Source organism: Myotis daubentonii, chromosome 7 (assembly GCF_963259705.1).
Source record: "Myotis daubentonii chromosome 7, mMyoDau2.1, whole genome shotgun sequence".
NCBI lineage: Eukaryota > Metazoa > Chordata > Mammalia > Chiroptera > Vespertilionidae > Myotis > Myotis daubentonii.
The window spans coordinates 80,886,575-80,911,504 of NC_081846.1; the positions used below are offsets into that span (position 1 = coordinate 80,886,575).

General features: G+C 41.5%; 1 protein-coding gene across 1 annotated transcript in view; it reads left to right on the forward strand.

The window, feature by feature from the left end:
- The first annotated feature begins 4,223 nt into the window (after positions 1–4,223).
- The window catches only part of ACTR3 (actin related protein 3), a 63,674-nt gene continuing 42,967 nt past the window's right edge, over positions 4,224–24,930 (forward strand). Inside the window, exons 1-2 of the mRNA XM_059704638.1 lie at positions 4,224–4,506; positions 24,243–24,298. Coding sequence (XP_059560621.1) covers positions 4,463–4,506; positions 24,243–24,298 — 100 coding nt within the window. The 5' untranslated portion in view covers positions 4,224–4,462. The remainder of the gene's footprint in view (positions 4,507–24,242; positions 24,299–24,930) is intronic.

Below are 24,930 nucleotides of genomic sequence, written 5' to 3' on the forward strand. Positions count from 1 at the left end.
CCAAAAACATAACCCTAGTTGATCAGCTATTTTATTCACTGAACTTGGCTCTGAGAAAAATGACTTTTGGCCAATCCCAGAAGTCAAATGTCCCCACAAAGGGCCAACGTTTGCCCCCAATAAAGATATTGAAAAGAATGTGCTAAAGCTCCAAAGACAAGCCTGAAGAGACCTTCTGAAACTATTTTTGCACAATAGCAGCATGACAAGAGTAGGCACACGGGCCCTATGATAACTTCTGCGAAGAGGAGGACCTGTTTGGGGAATGTTTAAGTCTATATGTTTAAGTAATAAGTAAGAATCATGAATTTATAATGATACCCTATTTCTCTTGATCTGTCCGTAAGATCATTCTGTAATTTGTTAAATGCTTTTAAAAAAATGTAAGCTTTACAACACCTTGTAGGTTAGGTATTTCTGACAATTTTATAGCAGAAGAAAGATTAAAGAACTCATAAGTAACTCAAGTTTCTTGATTCCAAGTTCAGTGCCCTCTTTACACACTAAGTTAGTTGTCTAAGACCACACAACTTGAAAAGGGAGAAGCCAAAGTTCACAGCCACCTCCTTGACCACTAGCCTACATGAACATCTTGACCATTTAGCTATCTGCCCTTAATGAATGCTCCCTGTGGATTTGACTGGTCTGCCAATTTGCAAATAGTCATCCCTGCAGCAAGTACCTAAGTTGATTTTTTAAAAAATATTTAGCATTGTAAAATAATGGAGATTGAGTGACATGTGAATTTCCTGGTCATGTTAAGATCCAGAGACCTTTGCTAAGTTGACCTTGAATATAAGAATACCCTAGGAAATCTCATGGTAACTGGTAACTAGGATAACAGTCAAAATTAAACAATGCTGTGGCATTACAACTAAAGGCCCCGAAACGGGGTCAGGACCAGGTTTTGGTCTGGACTCTGTTCCCTAGCTTCTCTAAGATATTGGGGAAAATCACTTACACTCTCCGTGCTTCTGTATCACTTAGGGTTCTTAAATTTGATGCAAGTCATGGAAACAGATTACTACTAACTTAAGTAACAGGGGATTTATTGGAAGGATGCTGCAAGACTCACAAATGCTTCAAAGGTTCAAAACCAGGCTTGGAAACCAACAAGAACCAAGCATCTGATTGACCTGAGCTAAAGGAATTGGAGTACTATTAGGGAGTAATGGATGTAAGACCGTCAAACAAACCCCACTCATCCACTATTGCTTTCTTTTTGGTATCTAACAAGATAACCTTTAGGACATCTTTTAGCTCTGGCATCTTCTACTTCTCTGTATTTGGAGAAGGGGGAGCAGGAAGGGGACATATGCAAATAGGGTGGTCAGAAATGCTGTGGCCGGATGTTCCCCTGAGGCTCTGCACAGCTGAGGAAGGCTGAGCCACCACAGCAGTACAGAGGCTGACCAATTTGGCATGTAGCAAGCAGGAAGTAGAAGGGGTGTTGAGCAAGTAAAGGGTTTGGGTAGAAATTATGAGGAACAAGCACAAATGACACTTCTAACAAGTGTTGGGAAATTCCAAACACTTCTAGCAGTCGCAGCCTTTCCAGACAAAGGGTAGTCTTGACTATGTGCAAGAGACAGTGGTGGAAGGTTTCTTCAGGCTTGCAAAATGAAGCACCACCGCGAGCGAGCTCCACATTTGAATGCAGTGCACGAGTAAACGTTCAACAGTCTTTCCAAGCACAATTTGCAAACTTGCAGCCCACAGGTCAGGCCTAGCTTTGCAAAGAATTTGTTACCAAGAGATAAAAATACAATTTCTGACTTTTCTTGGAAAAAGGAGGTTCTGGCAGCACTGGGCCTGCGGAGCAAGTTTTCCATTGTCTTCTGTCAGGATGCTGGCTCTCCAGATTGCCATACCCTCCTCATGGCCCTCTCCACTCCTAACGATGCCTGCCTGGACCCTGGGAGCATTCCAGGTTCGGACCTGTGACATAACTACTTCCATGACAACCCAGCGAAGGCCAGCATGGGCGCTGCCATCTCGAGGATCTACCAGGGTGGGCTTCCTCAGTGACCTGTTCAAGTCCCTAACCTGTCCTGGGGACTCCTTTGGTAAGATCCCTTTGCTCCCGACTTACACCTGTCATGCTAGGAACAACCATTTCCTCTCCCCCAATCAAGCCACATCTCCCTCTCCTGTCAGAGCCAATCTTCAGGCATCTGTTCTCCCAAATGACTTTAAATACCCGATGGTGGAAAAGGCAGCAAAGAATCCCCACTTAGCATCTTCTAAAATGTAGGGGAGGCGGGGAACACCTATGCATCCGGAAACATTTCCTTGTCTTCTTGGAAGACAATCGCTGAGGAAAACCTTCCTCCAGGGCTATTTGTTCACTTACTTTTCTGCGAGTAGCTGTGGATGTGCAGGGCACTAATAGATGATGATGATTCCCCGAAGTGAGTCTCCTCTGCACATAGCTGATCCCATCTGGATGCTACTCCTCACATATTTCTATCCCTGAACTACAGCCCACAATGTAGGGCAGAGACCGGTCAGTTCACCCTCTCCTTTGTGGACTCCATTCCCTACAAAGCAGCCACAACATTTCCTTGCTTACATCTCTTGGATGATTTCCGAGTTGCGTTGAGGCTAAACTTTAAGATGCTTGGAAAAGTCTACAAATCCTTGCCTTGTTTGCTTCTTCCGTATCTCTCAGACGTCACCTCCCTTTGCATCTTCCCTGGCTCGCTCCAATTTGACCACTTGGGCCTTCCTTCAATTCGTGGAAGAGGCCAAGCTCTCTCCCACCACAGGGCCTTGATGCTTGCTGTCCCCTCGTCCTGGAGGGCTCCCCTTTCTCTTTTCCCTTTCCCCTAACACCTGCTATCCTTCAGCCCTCAGCTTTTCAATCCTACTTCTCTATCTTCTCCCTCCCTCCCACGCTCCCGCCCATCATCCCCATTTCTCATAGCACCATGTCCCTGCTATTATTCTTAACACAACTTGGCTGTTTCCCCACCAAACTGTAAGCTCTATGAGAGTAGAGACCTTACCATTTTGTGCCTATTGCCTATTCAGGGTCAGCACAGTCTCATCCATAATACAGTCGGTGATATCTATATATCTATATATCTATATATCTATATATCTATATATTTAATCAAATGAATGAAAAACCACATTCCATCCCCCAGGCCAGTCAATACCACACTATGTGGTCTTCTGGTGGGAATTAGACATTCTTTCTTAGGAATGATATTTTTTATTACAGCCTCATATAAGCAGCTTTATCAGAAGATAAGCCTGGTGGAGAGGACAGCTATTAAACTTTTGGTTTCCCCAGACCATCACCTGGGAACTGAGCAGAAAAGCCAATCAGCAGGCCCCACTCCAGACCTCATCAGAGAGCTCGGGTGTGGCCCAGCACTCTGTGGTAACAAGCCTTCCAGGTAATCCCGATACACGCTTCAGTTTGAAAACCATCCTTCAAGGCTTCCCAGTCTTTAGCCTCCTTTTTACATTACAAATTTTGGTCCTTAATCCTCGGCATAGTCCTGCTCTGCTCGTAGAATGGTATAATCTTAAACTCCCCCAGAGGGAAATACAAAAATGCACAAGTGTGAATGAATAAAAACCTCGGCACAAAGGCAGGCAGAAGAGCCAGGGAGCACAGCTTTGTTCACCCGACCCCGGCCTGCCCTCCCCCGGTCTGATGCTGCTTTTTTCCACCCAGAAAAGCAGTCACTCTAGCTACAGGAATGGTTGTGTGCCGCTGACAGCGTTTGCAATCAGACCGTCCTCCCCGGGGCGCGGGAGACGCCGGTGGCTGCGGAGCCCCGTCCCACCCCTCCCCGGTCCAAAATACTCCAATTTTTTTTTGGGGGGGGGGGGTTGGGAGAGGTGGATTGCCAGCCTTCATCTCCCACCCTTTATTATGGGGCAAACCACTCTTCCTGGCACAGAAGTCACGGAGACTAAAAGCCCTTTCAGCTCCGGGAGCACCGGAGGCCCGGGCCGGCTCCCCGCCCCTCGGCGCCCGGAAAACCCGCAGTGGATTCCATTCACGGAGGGACGGGAGCGGCCGCCGGCGGCGCGCCTCACTGCGCATGCGCCCCCGCCCCGCCCGCTCCGAGCCGGAAGCGGAGCTCGCAGCCGGCCCGGCCTGGCCAGGGCGTCGGCACCGGCGGCCATCTTGGCTTCCCCGGCGAGGCGGCGAGAGGGGAAGAAGTTGTAGGGTGGGGGCCGGAGTGAGGAGGAGGGGAGAGGAGGGGGAGGAGGCCGCGGTGGGGCAGGGCGGGGACTGCCTGCCCGCCTGGGTTGCGGAAGTGGTAGCGGCTGACCGAGCTTACTGCTTTCTCGCTGCTGCTTCAGCTTCCCGGTTCCCCCACGGACGGAGAGGGCGGCCCGGCTGTGGATGGTCAGATAGCTCCTGCCTTCCGCCGCCGATCCCTGGCCACAACCAGTACGGAGCAGACGGCGGCAGCGGCAGCAGCAGGCGAGGAGGAAGATGGCGGGACGGCTGCCGGCCTGTGTGGTGGACTGTGGCACCGGGTACGGGGGCTTGCGGGCGGGGGCGGGGAAACTGAGGCTGAGGTGGGAAAATGGCGGGGAGGCGGAGGTGGGGGATGAATGGGGCGGCCAGGTGCCGCCGCCGGCGGTGTCAGCCCCGGCCCTGTCGGGGTGCGAGGGGTGGGGCCCGGCGAGACAGGCCGCCCGCGTTCCCGGTTTCACACTCTGGGACCTGGGCGGGTGCGCGGGGCCGAGGAGCCCCCACGGGGTGGATTTCTCCGCGCACCGCTCCCGCCCTTCCCCCGCCGCGGTGGGCGGCCGCCCGGGGTGCGCGGAGGTCGCCGCCCGGGGCGCGCGGACGCGGTGCGGGGGTCGCCGCGCCCGGCGCCGGCTCTCCCTGCCCTCCGCGCCCTTCCTGCCGGGGGTCGGGGGCCCGCGGGGCCGGGCGCGGGGACCGGCTCGGCCGAGGAGCGAGAGAAGAGAAGCGCTCCGGTCGGTGTGGCCAGATCGCGGTGACCACACTGCCCGGGGTGTGGGTGGGGAGCGGGCGGAATGGGCCTCGGAAGATGGCAGGCGACGTCGGGGCTTCCTCGGCCGCCGCCCGCCGCCGCCGCCTCGTCCCCTCGCGGCCTGCGGGGCCACCGGCGACCCGAGGCACGTTTCAGTCCGCGGGAGATGTCATGCGTTCCTCCTGCTGCCTTCGAAAAGTCCCCCCCGTGAGCCAGCGCGCTGCAACTTCCTCAGTTTTGTCAAAGCCGCTTCCTGCTTTCGGGCTTTCATACCCTTATAAGGTAGTTTTTCGTTTCCAACCTGAACACCTCTGATGAGAACTTGCAGGATTAAGCCGATTTCAAACCGACCCGAGTGCCTTCCCGGTGCTGGGTGTCACACCATGTGAACTTAAACTGTGTACATACATGTTGGTTTCCCGGGGATGGAGGACGGGGAGCGCCGGGCAGGCATTGTCAGCGGCGGGCATTCCTTCTGGCGGTGCCGGCGAGGGCGGTGTGGGGCCGGCGAGGCGCCGCTCTCCCCGGAGCTGGGGTCCTGGCTGTGCTGTCACTGACGGCCGCGGGGATGCCTTAGGAAGTGGCCCTCCCCTTGCCGCCTTAGGCGTTGTGGAGAGTTACCCCACGCTTGGGAGTTCTGTGTAGAAAACACTGTCTGTATTTGAGCGCAGAGTGACTGCTTTATGCTACTGCATTGGAAGTGTTTTCTTTTTGTGGACGTGCCCTGCGCTGATTCATTATTACATCTGTTAATTTCCAAAATACTCCGATTTTTTGGGGGGGGTGGGGGGGTTGGGAGAGGTGGATTGCCAGCCTTCATCTCCCACCCTTTATTATGGGGCAAACCATTCGTAAAGGATGCTCCTCTGTTTGCTCTCTGTAAAATTTCTCTTAACTTTACGCTAGTGTGGCAGTTTCTAAAATCCCAGCCATGCACAGGGAAACAACCCATCTATTAATATTTTCCCTTGGGGAAAATTAGCCTAGTTTAGCCTTGGTTACATGTATTTTGTGTGTGTGTGTGGACAGCTTATTAAAGCTACTTTTTCTTAATCCAGTCGTACTTTCCAGTGTTTTCTTTTTCTCCCTTCTTAGTCTATTTGGTGAATAGTTTTATGTTGAGGGTTAGTTTTAAAATCAGATTTGGCCCGACTGAGAAGGAATTTTCAGTGTGTTTTGTTAAACTGAAAAATATTGCTACATAGTTAATATTTTATACTTTAGAAATTATTGGGTTGTCAATAAAATTAGTATAGATAATTAACACCCCAGTAAATAACGTCTTAAGTAGGATGTTACCTTGTCTTCCTTCATTTTTTTCCCTTTTGAAATACAGTTTTGGTTATTTTTGAATCAGTATACTAGATATTTCATTGAGGTTAACTGTCCTTAAGTGACCTTTCTGATAGGGCAACTTTGACCTTAAAACACCTGCCAAGTGACCAGGAGGTGTGGGGAGGGTTCAGTTTATATTTAGGATATTTTTGTTTTAACATTTCAGTTATTACTACTTTGTTACATTTTACGTTATTACATTAGTTTTACCTCACAAGGTGAGGTTGTTAACTGGACACTCATGATTTCAATGGAACTGATTAGGATTCCTCATTGCCCGTTACTTTCTTTTACAAAACATCTATCACAATTTGAAATCCATCTTTAGAGATTCATTTATTTTGGTCTTCAAAGGGCTTTTTGGTTCTTCAGTTGCCTTGTAATGCAACTCCTAGACCAGTGATGGCGAACCTACGACACGCGTGTCAGAGGTGACACGCGAACTCATTTTTTTGGTTGATTTTTCTTTGTTAAATGGCATTTAAATATATAAAGTAAATATCAAAAATATAAGTCTTTGTTTTACTATGGTTGCAAATATCAAAAAATTTCTATATGTGACACGGCACCAGAGTTAAGTTAGAGTTTTTCAAAATGCTGACACGCCGAGCTCAAAGGTTCGCCATCACTGTCCTAGAACATTACACCTTCAGCTTTATTAGCAAACACAGGATAGCTCATTGAGATTGGACCCTGGGACAAGCATCTCTAAGTGAGGCCTTACTTGATAGGGAGTTTTATGTTTCAGAATAGTGTGTGTGGTCTCCAGATGCAAATTGTGCACCTATAATTTCTGTATTCCTTTGTGCTTTAGAGAATGCATTCATGTCTTCGGTCTAATTGCAGTTACTCACTTAGTGTAAGTGAAAAATGAAAAACTCAATCAGTTTGCTCATTCCATTTAATTATATACATTAGCCAAAATGTGACTGAAGAAAGTGGCCATCTATGAAACTTGGTGGTCTTAGGTAAGAAAAGCTATAAGAGTTAGGAAATGAAACTTAGAACTAGAATTTAAAAATCCTTCAGCAGAGATCCTTTATCTCAACATATGATGAAGAATCATTTAAGCTCAGATCATAAAAAATAACTCCTTTTGAAAAAATTTAGGAAGAAATAGTTCTTTCATATTGATACCCTATCTACACACTTTTTTTGGTTTGTATTAGAATAGTGCTGCAGAATAAAATTTGGCCACAAAAGATTCTCATTGATAGAGCTGGTTGCTTAAGAACTAAATTACAGAACTTAAAGCTACAACCAGTGGTGAGGAAAACATTTTTTTTAAAATATATATATATATATATATATATATTTTTTTTTTTTTTTTACTGATTTCAGAGAGGAAGGGAGAGAGAGACAGAAACATCAATGATGAGAGAGGATCATTGATAGGCTGCCTCCTGCATGCCCCCTACTGGGGCTTGAGCCTGCAGCCCAGGCATGTGCCCTCGAACCAGGGACCCTTCAGTATAAAGGCCGATGCTCTGTCCACTGAGCCAAACCAGCTAGAGCGAGGAAAACATTTTTTTTTAAAGCACTTTTAAACACCTGAAAAGTTAAAATTACCTTGTTATTTTTTTGCACGTTTTCACTCACATTTCAGTCAAGCCAAATAAAGGAGCTTTTAATGTGCTTTTATTATGTTGTGGCTTGGTTATACAGAGCTTTGCATTGTAAAAATTCTTCTCCCCCTTTAAGATGCCCCCCCCCCATAGATGTTGCATTGGTAAATTATTTGCATTGATTATGATAGCAGAGGTTAATAATAGCCTTATTGTGGAACTATTAGATATACTTAGATCTAGGATGAATTAAGGAATTTCCCTAATTGACTTAAACTTCTTAGCAGTCTTAAAATGTAAGCGTAAATATTTTGTTGGAGTTCATTCATAAGGAGCTTATTTTATTCATTCTGTAATCACATTCTAGCAATGAGTATAGATGGGATGACCTTGAGAGCAGAGGGGAAGGGCTAAGTGCATGGGGGAAAACGTAAGTGGAAAGTTCATGTTTCTTACATTAATTCTGTACATATTATTTTATAATGCTATTTATTTCTCCAGCTATCTCCAGGGGCAGAAATAGTCACTATATCTGTTACCCCCAAAAAATTCATGCAAATTTTTATTCCTTCATGGGTCATGTTTTGCATGCTGTTTGAAGTAATAGACATGTTCCTGTTGAGAAGTTAGTCTTATTTAGATTTTTGTAAAATCTCTCCTTTTTTGTCTTTTCTGATTATTTTGTGATGAAACATTGATTTTTGGATTGGGTATGTGTTGTATCTAATGAACTTTCCAGCCTTATTGTAAAATACAGTTCAAAATTTTTATTTTTAAGCATAGAAGGGAAAGATCCACCAGTAGAAGACTTGCTGGTCAGGCTTTTTAGTTATCTTATTTAAACTTGTGACAACTATTTTTTTTAACCTAATTTTACAAGTAAGAAAATTGTATTAGAAAATTTAAATTACCTTTTTAATGTCATGTAATTAGCAGCTAGTGAGAATTGCTATTTGGACTTAAGTTTTCCTGTACTTGAGCCCTGTGTTTTTCTATTACACTATAGGGACTCAGCCTCTTTGCAGAACTGTGCACTTTGCTTTATTTTTATTAGTAAGATCAACTCTATTCTTGTTTAAAGTAATGGTTAAAAAATCATAGTATTACTCATTTGATTTAATTAGTAAAACCTTACTGTGCAGATCTTTCTGACTTAAGATTTTTTTTTCCTCATTATGTGGATTCTTTGACTTACTTCCTTATAACTTTGCTTAAATTTGTTCTCTAGAAAAAATTTACTCTCATAAAAGAGAGAGAAAAGCAGACAAAAGGTTTTATCAGGTAATAACAGCTAACATTTATCAAGAATTGTGTGTCAGGCCTGTGCTAAATGCTTTATATTATCTCATTTACTTTTCACATTAATTGAGAAGTATTATCTCCATTTTATAGACAATAAAATTTTGGGTGAGGGAAGTTAAACTACTTGTCCAAGGTATTGTAGCAGATAACTGATAGAGCCACCATACAGGGTGGGGCAAAAGTAGATTTGCAGTTGTGGGTATGCGAAATACAAGAGTTTATTTCTTGTTTTTTTTTTTTTTTTATTTTTTATTTTTATTTTTTTTAATTAAATCTTTATTGTTCAGATTATTACATTTGTTCCTCTTTTTTTTCCCCCCCCATAACTCCCCTCCTCCCAGTTCCCGCCCCACCCTCCGCCCTCACTCCCCACCCACTGTCCTCATCCATAGGTGCACGATTTTTGTCCAGTCTCTTCCCACATCTCCCACACCCCTTTCCCCCCCAAGAATAGTCAGTCCATTCCCTTTCTATGTCCCTGATTCTATTATAATCAACAGTTCATTCTGTTCATCCGATTATTTATTCACTTGATTCTTAGATTCACTTGTTGATAGATGCATATTTGTTGTTCATAATTTGTATCTTTACCTTTTTCTTCCTCTTCCTCTTCTTAAGGGATACCTTTCAGCATTTCATATAATCCTGGTTTGGTGGTGATGAACTCCTTTAGCTTTTCCTTATCTGTGAAGCTCTTTATCTGACCTTCAATTCTGAATGATAGCTTTGCTGGATAAAGTAATCTTGGTTGTAGGTTCTTGGTATTCATCACTTCGAATATTTCTTGCCACTCCCTTCTGGCCTGCAAAGTTTCTGTTGAGAAATCAGCTGACAGTCGTATGGGTATTCCCTTGTAGGTAACTGAGTTTCTTTCTCTTGCTGTTTTTAAGATTCTCTCTTTATCTTTTGCTCTTGGCATTTTAATTATGATGTGTCTTGGTGTGGTCCTCTTTGGATTCCTTTTGTTTGGGGTTCTCCGCGCTTCTTGGACCTGTAAGTCCATTTCTTTCACCAGGTGGGGGAAGTTTTCTGTCATTATTTCTTCAAATAGGTTTTCAATATCTTGCTCTCTCTCATCTTCTGGCACCCCTATAATTCTGATGTTGGTACGCTTGAAGCTGTCCCAGAGGCTCCTTACACTATCCTCGCATTTTTGGATTCTTTTTTCATTTTGCTTTTCCGGTTGGATGTTTTTTGCTTCCTCGCATTTCAAATCATTGACTTGATTCTTGCGCTCCTCTGGTCTGCTGTTGGGCGTCTGTAGAATATTCGTTATTTCAGTCCGTGTATGCTTAATTTCTAGTTGGTTCCCCAATATAAGATCGAGGGTCTTATTAGTTTTCGTGTAGATCTCATTAAGTTTATCGGCAGCTTCTAAACAGTTCTTGAGAGACCTTAAAAGTGTGGTTCTGAACTCTATATCTTCCTTTGACAATTTTGTCCTGTTTCTTTGTCTCCGCATTTTGTTATGCTTCCTTGGTGCACCCCCTAGTGGTCTTTGTTCACAGTCTTATAGTTAAATCTTGATTGTTGTAGCTAATTCCAGGGAGGGTTTGACCTCCAGGCCAAGTGGCTATGAGAATCAGCTGTGTCAGCAGTGAGAGAACTTCTGTCCTCTAGGGAGGTGCTAATCTAGCCTTTGCCTGAGGCTATCCGGCAAACGCCTCTGTGCAGGGCTTGGGCGGGGCGGGTCGCACAGGATCAACAGGGTGGGCCGGAGAGAGCAGTTATGGCGGCTCTCAGTCCTGTCCCCAGGGGCTCTGCCTCTCTGAGTCCCAGCACCCGCTGCAAAGCTCGGAGAGAAAGCTGTACTCGCTCTGACCGTAGCCAGACAGTCCCACTTCTCCCGTTTGAGTCTGGGTCCCTAAAGACTCGCCCGGATCTGGAGCTTAGAGTCTGCGACTCCCTCCCGATTGAAAACAACAACCGCGCCCTCCGCCGCCAGCCCGCTCCGCGCACTCCACACCTCAGAATTTGACTTCAGCACTGCGCCTCCTCTGAGAGTCTGTGTGCGTTTCTCTTTCCTCCTAGTTGTAGGACTTCCACTCAGCCAGCGTTCCTGTGGTTCTGGGTGATGTCCCTTCCGTTTTTTGGTTTCACTTTTGAAGTAGTTGTTCAAAGCAGCAAACTCCGGCGTTAACCTATGCCGCCATCTTGGTTCTTTTTGAAGAGTTTATTTCTTGTATTATTAGTTATTAATTATTGTATTTTCTATAAGAACAAATGTAAACCTACCCTTTTTGCCCCACCCTGTATAGTGGTCTCCTTACATAGAAGATGAGCCTTTGATAGGATGTTGATTAAAGTAGAAAGCAATGTTAGTAATTAAGTACTACTTGCACAGGTAGAAAGTAGTGTTGTCAAATCAAGTCTTAATGTATACTTAGCAGCAGGCCGGGCACTGTTGGAAATATAATGAAAATGCATACTAAAATTCGCGTTCAAGAATCTTAATGAGATAAGAGCTAAAAATCATTTAAAAAATTAGAGGCTGATGGAAGACTGCACTAATTAAACATTAAGATACTTAACTTTTCTGACAGCAACAACTATTCTGTAGGTTGTAAGGAAAGAAAGGGATTATTCTGGTCAGAAGAGTCAAGAAATGTTTAGTGAAAGTAGGATATGAGCTCTCCTTTGAAGGATTTGGAAGGATGCAGGAGAAGGAAAAGCATATATTACAAAATGGAGAGAGTAACTGGTTCTTGTCTTTAGCCCTCTTAGCATGTGTTGCATATTTCCCACATTATGATCGACTACAAAATAACGTAATGCAAACTAGATTATGTAATGTGAAAAGGTGCTAACACTTATTGAGCACTTACTGTGTACCCAGGTGTTCATTATATGTCAGCAAAGCTTTGATTTGAAGTAATTTTACTTGGCAAAGAATAAAAATCTAGGAGAATAGTGAAATGTTGAAAATAGGGATTTCAGAATATTTTCAGGGTGGAATGCAGTAGGGTCAGATGTAAAAGAGGTATTTGGGATGCAGTTGTGGCACCTGGCACAGAAGTAGGAACTAAAACTTTTTTTTGAATGAATGAACGAATGAATGAATAAACAGGAATTAGGGGTTTGGTTTACAAAACTGCTTCAGAAACACCCATACCCAGTGACTCAAGATCTCAAGGGTTATGCCTAGGAATACTCATTTTAATAGGCTTCCTAGATGATTTTTAATTAGCCCTATAAACACTAGCTTTGCAGAGTGGGCTGAAATAAGGTATTGGCAGTGGGAATGGAGTAGAAGAGAGAAATTTGGGAAAGGTTGTTTCTTTTATTTAGTTTGTACCTTTCTTCTGGCAGTTATATTGCCATTGTTTGTTTATGGTCAGCAAGATCTTTGCAATCATAGCTGTTTTTTAGTTCAAGCTCTACCATTTAGTATGACCTGAAGCTGTACACTTCAAATGCTGCAGGTATTATTATTTTTTCTATCTGTTATTTGGCAATCATAATATCTTTTTTTTGAGATAATGAATAAAAGTGGTTCATCACAGTGATTGGCACACAGTAAGAGCCCAATACATTGTAATTATTTCAATTATCAGTTAGGTCCTTTTTTTTTTTTTTTATTGAATTGAAGGTTTTAAGGAAAGGAACACAGTGTCACACTTGTTTTCTTATCTCCAGCTAGTCTCTTATCTCATCCTAATTTTTACTCTTTTGGAGGAGAATATGTTCAAAATAAGGCTAAATTTTCCTTCACAGTATTCCTCCTTGTCCAGCATGCTTCCCCTCCTCCAACATGTGGAAACTGATAAATGCTTGGACTAGGGGCAGAAATGTGGAATGGTTAAAATGTAGCTCCAAGCACTATATCTTCTGAAACAAATCCTCTATAAAAACATTTGAATGCTCACCTGTAATTCTATTGGACTTGTGGCCTCTTTTATGACACTACTGATCTGTAATAGCCACTGGCATAAAGAGGCAAGAACAGAGCAGTTAGGTAATAACACTACATTAACATGCTTTATAGCTTACCAAGTACTTATAAATGCATGCATTATTTAGTCACAGTGTAAAAGAAGGTGATGTTATTGGATTAATGCAGCGGTTCTCAACCTGTGGGTTGCGACCCCTTTGGCGGTCGAATGACCCTTTCACAGGGGTCACCTAAGACCATCCTGCATATCAGATATTTACATTACGATTCATAACAGTAGCAACATTACAGTTATGAAGTAGCAACGAAAATAATTTTATGGTTGGGTGACAACATGAGGAACTATATTTAAAGGGCCAGAAGGTTGAGAACCACTGGATTAATGTTTTAAGTTTGGTTCTTTAGAATAGGATAGTGATTAATATTACTTTGTGTGCTATTTGTTTATAACTTTATGTGGGCCTTTATGTGATAAACATATAAAAGGTTGAGTAATCCAAAGCAAATAGACAAATATCCTAATTTTTGTAAAATTTTAATACTTTTCTTTCAAAAATTTTTTCAAAACCATTCCAAACTGTTGATTTAAACTCAGGTTCTTAACATACTCCTTGTAACCAGGAAAGAAACAGACTTGGATTTGTGTGGTCAGATATATTCTTTTTCCCTTCTACTCTTTCTCCCTACCCCTATCTCAAAAAACATTTTCTCCATCTGTTCTGATGCTGAATATTTCATCTTTAAACATTCTCTCCTTTAAGGATCCTTGCCCTTTGTGAAGAGTGTCTTTGAGACTTAGTCATTTACAGTAATTAGTGTGAATGAGCCATTGCTACAAGGAGGATAAAACTCTTAAAATGGGGGAAATACATTTTAGGGTTTGTTTTCGAAATTATTTAAAAATATAAACTACATAATATTGGTCTATGATAAAATACAAGTGTTCAATTATTTAAAGTTTTAGAGCTTAGTCTAATTAAATACAGTGCACTTTCTGCTATGTAAGCATTTTTAATATTTAGTTACTTAAGGCTACAGAAATAGCATTTAATGTGCATTTGTGACACTTCCATGAATTAAGGGAAGTGCCTTATGACTCACATTAAATTGTGGAGCTGAAAAAGAATTTGAGAAATAATTTAAAACACACTTTACAAATGAAATAGAGGTCCAGAGTTGAGAAATGTCTTTTAGGATTGTTCCTAGTTATTGATAGCATTGTTGAATTCTTTTAAATTTTCTTTGGCGTTCACATTCATGGGTTATAGTAGTTGTAATTTCTTATTAGTAATTGATATGCCATAATGTGTTAATTATAGTTAAGGTAATTTTGTTTGAGGCCTGGTACAGCACGTGCATCAGAATTCTTTAGTGTTTTTGTTGTACTACAAACACATTATGTGAGAAATAAAAAAAAAATAATAATTTTATGTTCCCCAGTATAACTTTTTAAACCAAATTTAGAAAAAACTTTTATAAAATGAATGCTCTTTATACAAACTTTGCTTTTCATTGTTTGAGTCATATAAATCTTAAATATATTTATATTAGATTTTGGATTGCAGTTATTTACATGGGATATGTACAAATAAGACATTTCAAGGCCCTGTAATAGTTTTGTTTTTGAGATAATTGTTTGTAACCTTCTTCTGTTCTTTTTTAACCTTTACCTGAGTATATGTTTTTATTGATTTGAGAGAGAGGTAGCGGGGAGGATGGAAGGGGAGAGAAAGAGAGAAAGAAAGGAGGAGAAGCATCTGTTGGTTGCCTCCCTTACCTTCCTTAACCTAGGATCCAACCACCAACCTAGTATGTGCCCTGATAGGGAATCAAACCCGAAACCTTTTCGGTGTAAGGGACCATGCTCCAAAAGACTGAGCCACCCAGCCAGGACTGTTTATAATCTTTTTAGAAACCCTTTGAAGTAGGTACTATTATGTAATTACCATTTTAAAGATGAGGAAACTGAGGTATAGCGAACTTAATTAACTTGCTAAAGTAAACAGTGGATACAGTTAAGTAATAAATTCAGAATTTGAGCCCTGAGGTAGTCTGATTCTAGAGTCCATTGATATACTGCCCCCAGTTGGGATATATTCAACAAGGATGGTTAAATTGTTAACCCAGTTTTTGAAGAATGTTCGAATTTGAACTTACATATAAAAATAATAAATCTACACTTAGAACTACTAATTTTTGTACAAATATGAAATATATAGGGAAGTCTTAGTGACTAATTTATTGCTTTGATTAACCTAAAATACATGCATGTTAAATGATAAAGGCTTACTCATTAGCAGTGTGAATATTCCAAGGACGTATGTTGTATCTAATATGATAAAACTGACAATTGCTGGTTAATTCAGGACAGTTCAATTAAGGAAATGATATTTCATTACATATAATTTTAAAACGAAGGTATTTCTGAAGCTGCAATTTGAAAATGAATAATTTATGCATTAAAAAAGTCATTTCTCTCTCTTTAATAACTGCATAAAACACAGAAATGAAATAGTTCACTAGAATAACTTAATAGCCCTGGCTCATGTTATTTAGTGGTTAGAGCGCCAGCCTGTGCACCGAAAGGGTCTTGGGTGCAATTCCCTATCAAGGGCACATGCCTGGGTTGAGATTCACTCCCTGGCCCTGGTCTGGGAGCTTATGGGAGGCAACCAATCCCTGTGTCTCTCTCACATTGATACTTCCCTCCTTCCCTTCCTCCCTCTGCCCTTGATCCCTTCCACTCTTTCTAAAAATCAATGGAAAACTATCCTGGGATGAGGATTAACAAAAAAGAAAAAGAATACCTCAATAATACAGACTGTTAATTTTTTTTATTAAACTCAGAAGACCTCAGTATTTGACTATGAAAATAAAGAATATATAGATTAAGGGAAATCGGTTAACCACAAAGTAGTTCTTTCTAAAATAGAACTAAAGAGATTGTTTTACCGAGTATATGATAGATTTAGATGCATTTTATATAAAAAGCACACAGAGTTTTAGTAAAAGCTTGCATGTTTCCTGTTTGAAAGTATTTTAAATTTTTTCTGTATAGTAATAAAAGTAAAGGTAACAGAGCAAAGAAGAGAACTTTAGGGGTTTTTTTTCCTTGCCTTTTCTTGGTTAATTTGTTATTCATTTAAAAGATTAGTTGAAAATTTTATTGCTTTTAAAATGCCTTTCAAAGGGACCTGCTTTGCTTATTTCAAATTGTCTTGCTGTCAGGAAAGTTACTTAAACAAAATAAGGGTTTGATATATATATATTAAGTGAACAGGAATTAAAATTGATAGGAAGACTGTGAGAAGAAGAGAAATGTAACTTGCTATATCAGTGCGGAATCTTGGATGCAAACAAACAACCAAATGACTAGCTAAAATAAGCAAAGAAAAAAAGAAAAAAGGAATTATTTAAAAGGCAGTGGTGTAGATCACAAAATTCATGGGAAGGCTGGAGAACCAGGCTCAGTAAAGCAGAGAAAAAGGGAGACTGGGTAACAACAGTCTGCCACCAAAGACGTGCTGTGGGAGGTCTGCAGGATGCTGCAACTAGATACTAACCATATGAGTTCTAAACCATCTCTTCATCTTGTCAAGATTTAAAGTTCTGATGTAAGCTTAGGTTGGCTAGACATAGATCATGTGATGACAGCAGGTCAATATTAGTTCCTTCCTTCTATAATGGGATGTGGGGTTTTGCCTCCTGCTAATAAGTCTTAATCATTGGTGGGTTCCTCAGAATAGGAATGGGGATTTGATTCTGGCAGAAGAAAATTAGTGTCCACTATAGGGAAAAGATGAGTATGGGAAAATATGTTGATCATTTTTCTTTATGTTGCCTTAAATTCCTTATTTCATTTTAATAACTATTTGATCTGTTGCTAACTAGCAGTTTGAATCAGCATTCTTTTCCAAAAGTGCAAAAATCCTTAGAATTTGTGTTTACTCTAAACATGTGAAAGAAGTTTTTTTAAAGAATGATTGATGGTTTGAGTAATACAGGATTTTCGTTAGAGGAATAAAAATCTAGTAATTTTGTGATTATGGAATATTTTTGAAATGCAGTGATATGAGAGGCTATTTATTTAAGGTTTTTTAGAAAAAATATTGAACCCATAATTATGATTTAAAGAATTTGAGCTGCACTCATTTTTTTCAGAATATAAGAGGGCGCGTGCGCGCGCACACACACACACACACACACACACCCTCTCCCCCCCAAACACAGGAGGAAATAGCTTATGCATTTATTTGTTTATAGTTGGAGAAATACGTCTTCAGTAAATATCCAGTAAACATCAACTATGCAAATGAACACTTTTGCAATACTTTTGTCATGGAGAATATAAAGTTCAATAAGTGTTCTGGCAGGTATTAATGAAACTTTTTGGAATTATAGGTGAAAGAAAATTTATATTTTCCAGGGAAGATGTAAAAAGTCTTCCTGGTAGAGATAACAACTGAAGCCCTGGACTGATAGACAGGTATAAGGTGCGAGAACAGTGGAAGGAGACAAAATGAGGTGGGAAAAGGAAAGGTTGAATTTAGGTATGTTAGGTGTGATATATAAGGAAGTAGTGTATTTCATATGTTACACAAAAATATTGAAATGTTTGATATTGTACAGGGAAGTAGCGAAAGAATCTGATACATGGAAGATGCTCAGTAATTGCTTCTTGAGTTGATTTAAATTAAAAAAGATGTTGGAACTGGATTATGGAGTTCTGGAAATTCGTGAATTCTATGGTATTTATATTGTGGGTAGTATTAAATCATAATCTATCATAAACCAGATTTATGATAGTAGAAAGTATATTTTATGACTATTCTGGTGAATTATGATGATAAAAATAGTAGACAACACATGGTGCATACTATGTGGCAGGCACTATTCTAATTATTTTATATGTATTAATTCATTTGATACCTAACCCTACGGGTTAGGTACTATTACTCTTTACAGATGAAACTGTGACACAGAGAGTATAAATTCCTTGCCAAAGATCACTTAGCTAGCATGATAAACTATACTGTTAGTTCTTTTCTCTGGTTTTATTTTGGTTGTAACTACTCATGCTTAAGGAAGACCACAGAAGAGCATTGCTTTTGGAGGATTATAGATACTTGAGTTCAGATATAGCTTTACTATTTCTTTGAAGTGGCTTCTTTGAGCTGCAGTTTTCCAATATTATGTAAACAAAGATTGAACAGCTGTTTACATATAATAATTAAGGGTAGCTATATTTATAATCTATATATATAAAAGCCTAAGGGACTGAAAGACCTGTCGACCAGTTGCTATGACGCGCACTGACCACCAGGGGGCAGATGCTCAACACAGGAGCTTCTCCCTGGTACCTCCCGCAGTCTCCTCCCCCCCCCCCCCCCGCATTGCCTCGACTACCCCCACCCCCACTGGTGCACAAGTTTGTGCACTGGGCCGCTAGTTATTATATAAATGTATTGAAAGTAATTACTTACTTCACTATTAAAATGTTCTCAGTTCTGTGATGAATACTATGGTATATATGGAAAGATACAGCATGATCTTGTACTTGGCTTAAAGTTTAGTTCCAGAGATGAAACCAATGTATATGAAATAATTAATAATGGTATATTAGTCTTCAGTTGTTTGGGGAGATTAATAAGAGCTGTAGTATTTGAAGGATGAAGGAGCTGAACTTGACTACATCCTTGGAAAAGCATAAATATATGATAGATGGAAGGGAAGGAAGACTGTCAATATAAACTAAATCAAAAGCTCTGTGATGGCAATATGTCTTTCTTTTCACCCTTTCTCCATGTTATGGCCTTGTATATAGTATTTAGTAATTCCCAGTAAATATTTCATTGATGAAGGGAAGTCAGGAAGGAGTTGAAAATATTTGAGGTAGGGAGCTGTGGAACAGCAAGTAGTTTATAATATATATTTCTATCCTGCCTTATTTCAGAAGGATTTAAGATGAGGCACAGTGGTTTGGAATTGATTTGATGGGCAGTGATTGTGTAGATCATTAAGCAAATTGATAAAAGTTAAATTTATACATTATTAGCCTAAGTATAGTATTTTGTTTTAAACAGTTCTATTGAATATTAACATACCATAAAATTTAACTTTTAAAATTATAATTGAGTGATTTTTTTGTACATTCACAAGGTTGTGCAACCATCTCCACAATCAATTTTAGAACATTTTTATCACCCCCAAAAGAAACCTCATATCCATTAACCGTCAACTCTCCATGCTTCCTGCCCTCAGCCCTTGGCAACCACAAATTTACTGCCTGTCTTTAAGATGGATTTGCCTATTCTGGCCATTTCTTATCAATGGTTTGTGGTCATTTGTGACTGGCTTCTTTAATGAGGCAAGTATTGACTGCTGTATTTCTTTAGTGGTGGATAGTTAGGCTGGTACACTAACAAAGAGTTTGGGAAAACGTTGCCAAGAATCTTTGAAGGAGCAATTATAGGAATGGATAGAGGAATAAAAGAAATAAAGGAAAATGATACTGGGAAAGAAATGTTTAATGAATACGTAGTGAGTGCCATTCACTGTTGTCTTTAATCCTCATGACAGCCTTGTGAATTCAGTTTTTATTCCTTGTGCGTTAGAAATAAAATGTATGATCACAATGTAGTAAATGCTGGAACAGATATTTTACTCATGACTTTTCTTAAAATTCATTTTATTGGGGTGACACTGGTTAATAAAATGATATAGGTTTCAGGGGTACAATTCTATAATATATCATCTATATCCTATCTAATAAAAGAGAAACATGGTAATTGGCGTACGACCGCTACCCTTCCCATTGACTAATCAGGGTCATATGCAAATTAACTGTCAGCCAAGATGGCGGCCGGCAGCCAGGCAGCTTGAAACTAACATGAGGCTTGCTTGCTTCAGTGACGGAGGACTCCAATGTTCCCCACCTGCCTTGCCGGCCTCTGAGCGTGCAGTTTAAGAAACATTGTAACACATATAGAAGCTAAACAAAACCCCAGAAACCTACTTTCAGCGAGCCGGGATCTCAGAGCTGGAGTTGATACAGAGTTTTGATTATAGAACCGAAACAAACCAGATACCTGCTTTCAGGAGCTGAGGCCTAAGAGCTGGAGCCTCAGAGCTAAAGCTGGCCCAGAATAAAAAAAAAAGAAAAAAAGGAGCGGTTGGGAGGTTCCGTCACCCGCCAGCCTGAAAACAGCCCTCAGCCCCTCACCCAGACTGGCCAGGCACCCCAGTGGGGACCCCCACCCTGAAGGGTGTGTGACCAGCTGCAAACAGCCATCATCCCCTCACCAAGGCTGGCCAGGCATCCCAGTGGGGACCCCCACCCTGATCCAGGACATCCTTCAGGGCAAACCAGCTGGCCCCCACCCGTGCACCAGGCCTCTATCCTATATAGTAAAAGGGTAATATGCCTCCCAGCACCGGGACCAGCGGAGCCGTGAGGCCTCCCGGCACCTGGATCAGCGTGACAGGGGGCAGCGCCCAAACGCCCTGATTGCCCTGCGGCTCTGTGTGTGACAGGGGGTGGGGCCACAACCTCCCTATCAGCCCTGCTCTGTTCGTGACAGGGTAAGGCGCCCCAACCCCCTGATCGCCCTGCGGCTCTATGTGTGACAGGGTGTGGCACCCCCAACCCTCCCCCCCGCCACGGGCCCTGCTCTGTGTGTGACGGGGTAGAGCCATAACCTCCCCATCGGCCCTGCCCTGAGTGTGACAGTGGCAGCGCCCCAACCCCCTGATCGGACCTGCTCTGTGGGTGATAGAGGGCGGCACCCTAACCCCCTGATCCGCCCTGCTCTGTGTGTGACAGCGGGCAGTGCCCCAACTCCCCTATCACCCCTACTCTGTGAGTGATGGGGGAGCTCCCCAACCCCCTGATGGGCCCTGCTCTGTGCATGACAGCGGGGAGCTCCCCAACCCCCTAATGGGCCCTGCTCTGTGCGTGACAGGGTATGGAGCCCCAACCCCCCTGATGGGCCCTGCTCTGTGCGTGACTGGGGGCAGCGCCCCAGCCCCCTGATCGGCCCTGCTCTGTGCTTGACGGGGTGGTGCCACAACCTCCCTATCAACCCTGCCTTGAGTGTGACAGGGGGCGGTGCCCCAACCCCCCAATCGGCCCTACCCTGAGCATGGCTGAGGGTGGCATCGCAACCTCCCCATCCGCCCTGCTCTGTGCATGACAGGGGGCAGCGCCCCAACTCCCCAATTGGCCCTGCTCTGAGCCCGACCAGGGGCTGCACCTAGGGATTGGGCCTGCACCTAGGGATTGGGCCTGCCCTCTGCTACCCGGGAGCAGGCCTAAGCCAGCAGGTCATTATCTCCCGAGGGGTCCCAGACTGCGAGAGGGCACAGGCCGGGCTGAGGGACCCCCCTTCCCCCCCCGAGTGCACAAATTTTTGTGCACCGGGCCTCTAGTGTTTTATAATTTATGTGTTCACTACTCCAAGTCGTCTCCTTCCATCTCCATTGATCTCCCCTTTACCCTCTTCTACCGCTCCCAACCCCCCTTTCCTTCTGGTAATCATACTGTTGTCTGTGAGTTGGCTTATTTTTTTTTTCCTCTTAATTCCTTCACCTTTTTCACCCAGTCTTTCAACCTCCCTCTCCTCTGATAGCTGCCAGTCTGTTCTCTGGATCTATGAATCTGTTTATATTTTATTTGTTAGTTTATTTTCTTAATTAGATTCTGCATATAAGTGAAATCATATCGTATTGTCTTTCTCTGACTGGCTTATTTCACTTAGCATAATGCTCTCTAGGTCCATCCATGTTATGGCAAAGGGTAAGGGTTCCTTCATTTTTACTGATGAGTAGTATTCCATTGTGTAAATTGTACCAGAAGTTTTTTATTCACTCATCTACTGATGGACACTTGCTCTGCATCCTTATCTTAGTTAATGTAAATAATGTTGCAATAAACATAGGGGTGCTTATAATTTTTCAAATCCGTATTTTGGGTTTCTTTGGATATATTCCCAGAAGTGGAATTGCTGGGTCATAAATACACACACACACACACTAATAAAAGGTAATATGCTAATTAGACTGGATAGACTGGACTTCTTCTAGACGTCCTTCTGGACAAAGCCACGGCGGGGGCCAAGGCAGAGGCGGTTAGGGGGATCAGGCCGGCATGGGAGAACAGTTAGCTGTGATCAGGCAGGCAGGCAGGCAGAGGGGGGTTTGGGCCGATCAGACAGGCAGGCAGAGTGGTTAGGGCCAATCAGGCAGGCAGGCGGAGTGGTTAGGGCCAATTAGGCAGGCAGGCAGGCAAGCATGTGAGTGGTTAGGAGCCAGCGGTCCCATATTATGAGAGGGATGTCCGACTGCCGGTTTAGGCCCCATCGCGCATCAGGCCTAAACCGGCAGTCGGACATCCCCTGAGGGGGTCCCGGATTGGAGAGGGTGCAGGCCATGCTGAGGGACCACTCCCCTCCCATGCACGGATTTCATGCACCAGGCCTCTAGTATATATATGTGTGTGTATATGTATATGTATTTTACTGATTTCAGAGAGGAAGGGAGAGGGGGGAGAGATAGAAACATCAATGATGAGAGAGAAACATTAATCAGCTGCTTCCTACACATCCCCCACTGGGAATCGAGACCTCAATCTGGGCATGTGCTCTGACCGGGAATCGAACCGTGCCCACCGGGTTCATTGGTCCACACTCAACCACTGAGCCATGCTGGCCGGGCAAAGCAGTTATATTTTTAATTCTAGGTAATTCCATACTATTTTCCACAGTGGCTGCACCAAATATGCATTCCCATCAAACAGTGCACAAGAGTTCCCTTTTCTCCACATCATCCCCAACACTTGTTTGTTGTTTTATTGATGATAGCTATTCTGACAGTTGTGAGGTGATATTTCATTGTGGTTTTAATTTGTATTTTTCTGATGATTATTGACGTTGAGCATCTTTTCATATGTCTATTGGCCATCTGTATGTCCTCTTTGGAGAAGTTTCTATTCAGTTCCTTTGCCCATTTTTTAATTGTATTATTTGTTTTGCTGGTGTTGAGTTTTGTAAGTTCTTTATAAAGTTTGGATATTAACCCCTTATCAGATATATCATTGGCAAATATGTTCTTACGTCTTTTAATTTTGTTGATGGTTTCCTTTGCTGTGCAAAAACATTTTTATTTGTTGTAGGCCCATTTGTTTATTTTTTCTTTTGTTCCCCTTGCCTGAAGAGATATATCCAAAAATATTGCTACGAGAAATGTCTGATTGTACTGCCTATGTTTTCTTTTATGATTTTAATGGTTTTGAGTCTAGCATTTAATTCTTTAATCCATTTTGAGTTTATTCTTGTGTATGATGTAAAAAGGTGGTCTGATTTCATTTTTTTGCAACATCTGTTCAATTTTCCTAGCACCATTTATCAAGTAGAATATCTTTGCCTCATTGCATATATTCTTGCCTCCTTTGTCAAATACATATTAATTGACCATAAAGACATGGGTTATTTCTGGGCTCTCTATTCTTTTCCATTGATCTATATGTCTGTTTTTATGCTATTTTGATTACTGTGGCCTTGTAGTATAGTTTGATATTAGGTAGCATGATTCCTCCTACTTTATTTTTCTTTCTCAAGATTGCTGTGGTTCCATATAAATTTTTGGAATATTTGTTCTAGTCCTGTGGAATATGCCATTGTTCTGTACCTTGCTTTGTTCAATTAGCAATACAATTTGGAGATTGTTTCTATCAGTACATAAGAGTTCTTCAGTATCTTTTTAATAGCTATGTAATATTCCATAGTATAAATTTAGCATATTTAACTAGTTTCTCATTTGATGGTTTTTTAAATTATTTCCAGTCTTTTGCTGTTATAAGAAAGATTGTAGCAAAAAAAAAAAAAAAAGCAATATATACATCTAACATGTATATGTACAGTAACATGGCCTTGTTACATGTTACTTCATGTATGTATTAATATCTACAGGATCAGTTTCTAGACATGGAAGTGCTAGTAAAAAGCTATGGGTATTTACAATTTTGAAAGTAGAGATGTTTAAATGAATTGAAGCTATGGAATTTTATGTATTATTTACCCACCATGGAACTTCAGTTTATAATAAATGGAGATCTAAGAATTAAATTAATAATTGCTAAGATGTAAGTGAAATCCTTATAAAATTCTTTTTATTTTGCAGGTATACAAAAATAGGATATGCTGGAAATACAGAACCACAGTTTATCATCCCTTCCTGTAAGTGTTTCTTTTAAGCCACAAATTAACAGATTTAAAGATCTTTTTCTTAATTAAAGTAAAAGAAATAATCATTTCTGATACACAGTACTATTTAATCCTTTAAGTACTATGGTTTGCAAAATTTAAGTGTGACCTCATTTCTGCACTTCTAATCATTTCAGCTCTCTGTTTAGCTCCATTTACCAAATCTTCCAAATATCTCTTTAGAGACAAGATGAAGGAATTAAACAAGCTTCTGCTTTAAGGATATTGCTATTAACAGTCTGTGCTTGTAAACTAACTGTTAAAAAGTGTATCCCCATCACACACTTATGAAGACTGTCCTTTGGTTTTTGGATATGATTACTTTTTGCAGGGCCTTGTGCTTGTTGACATCCTGACCTAAGCTCATGTTTTAAAATAAGGACTGAATCTCATCTTTAGAGATGTTGACTTCAGCTGTTTTCTAATATCTTATAACCACCCAGTGTTGTTATTCTGTCTTATTTTGTTTACTTTAATTGAACATCAACTTTCAGTAGTTTGTCTTTCAGTAGTTTTTTAAAAATACTCTCATACTTGGCTTTGTTAGAGCTTTTATTTGTTAGCATGGATTATGTATCTGGTCCTTGGCATACTTTAGTACTTTT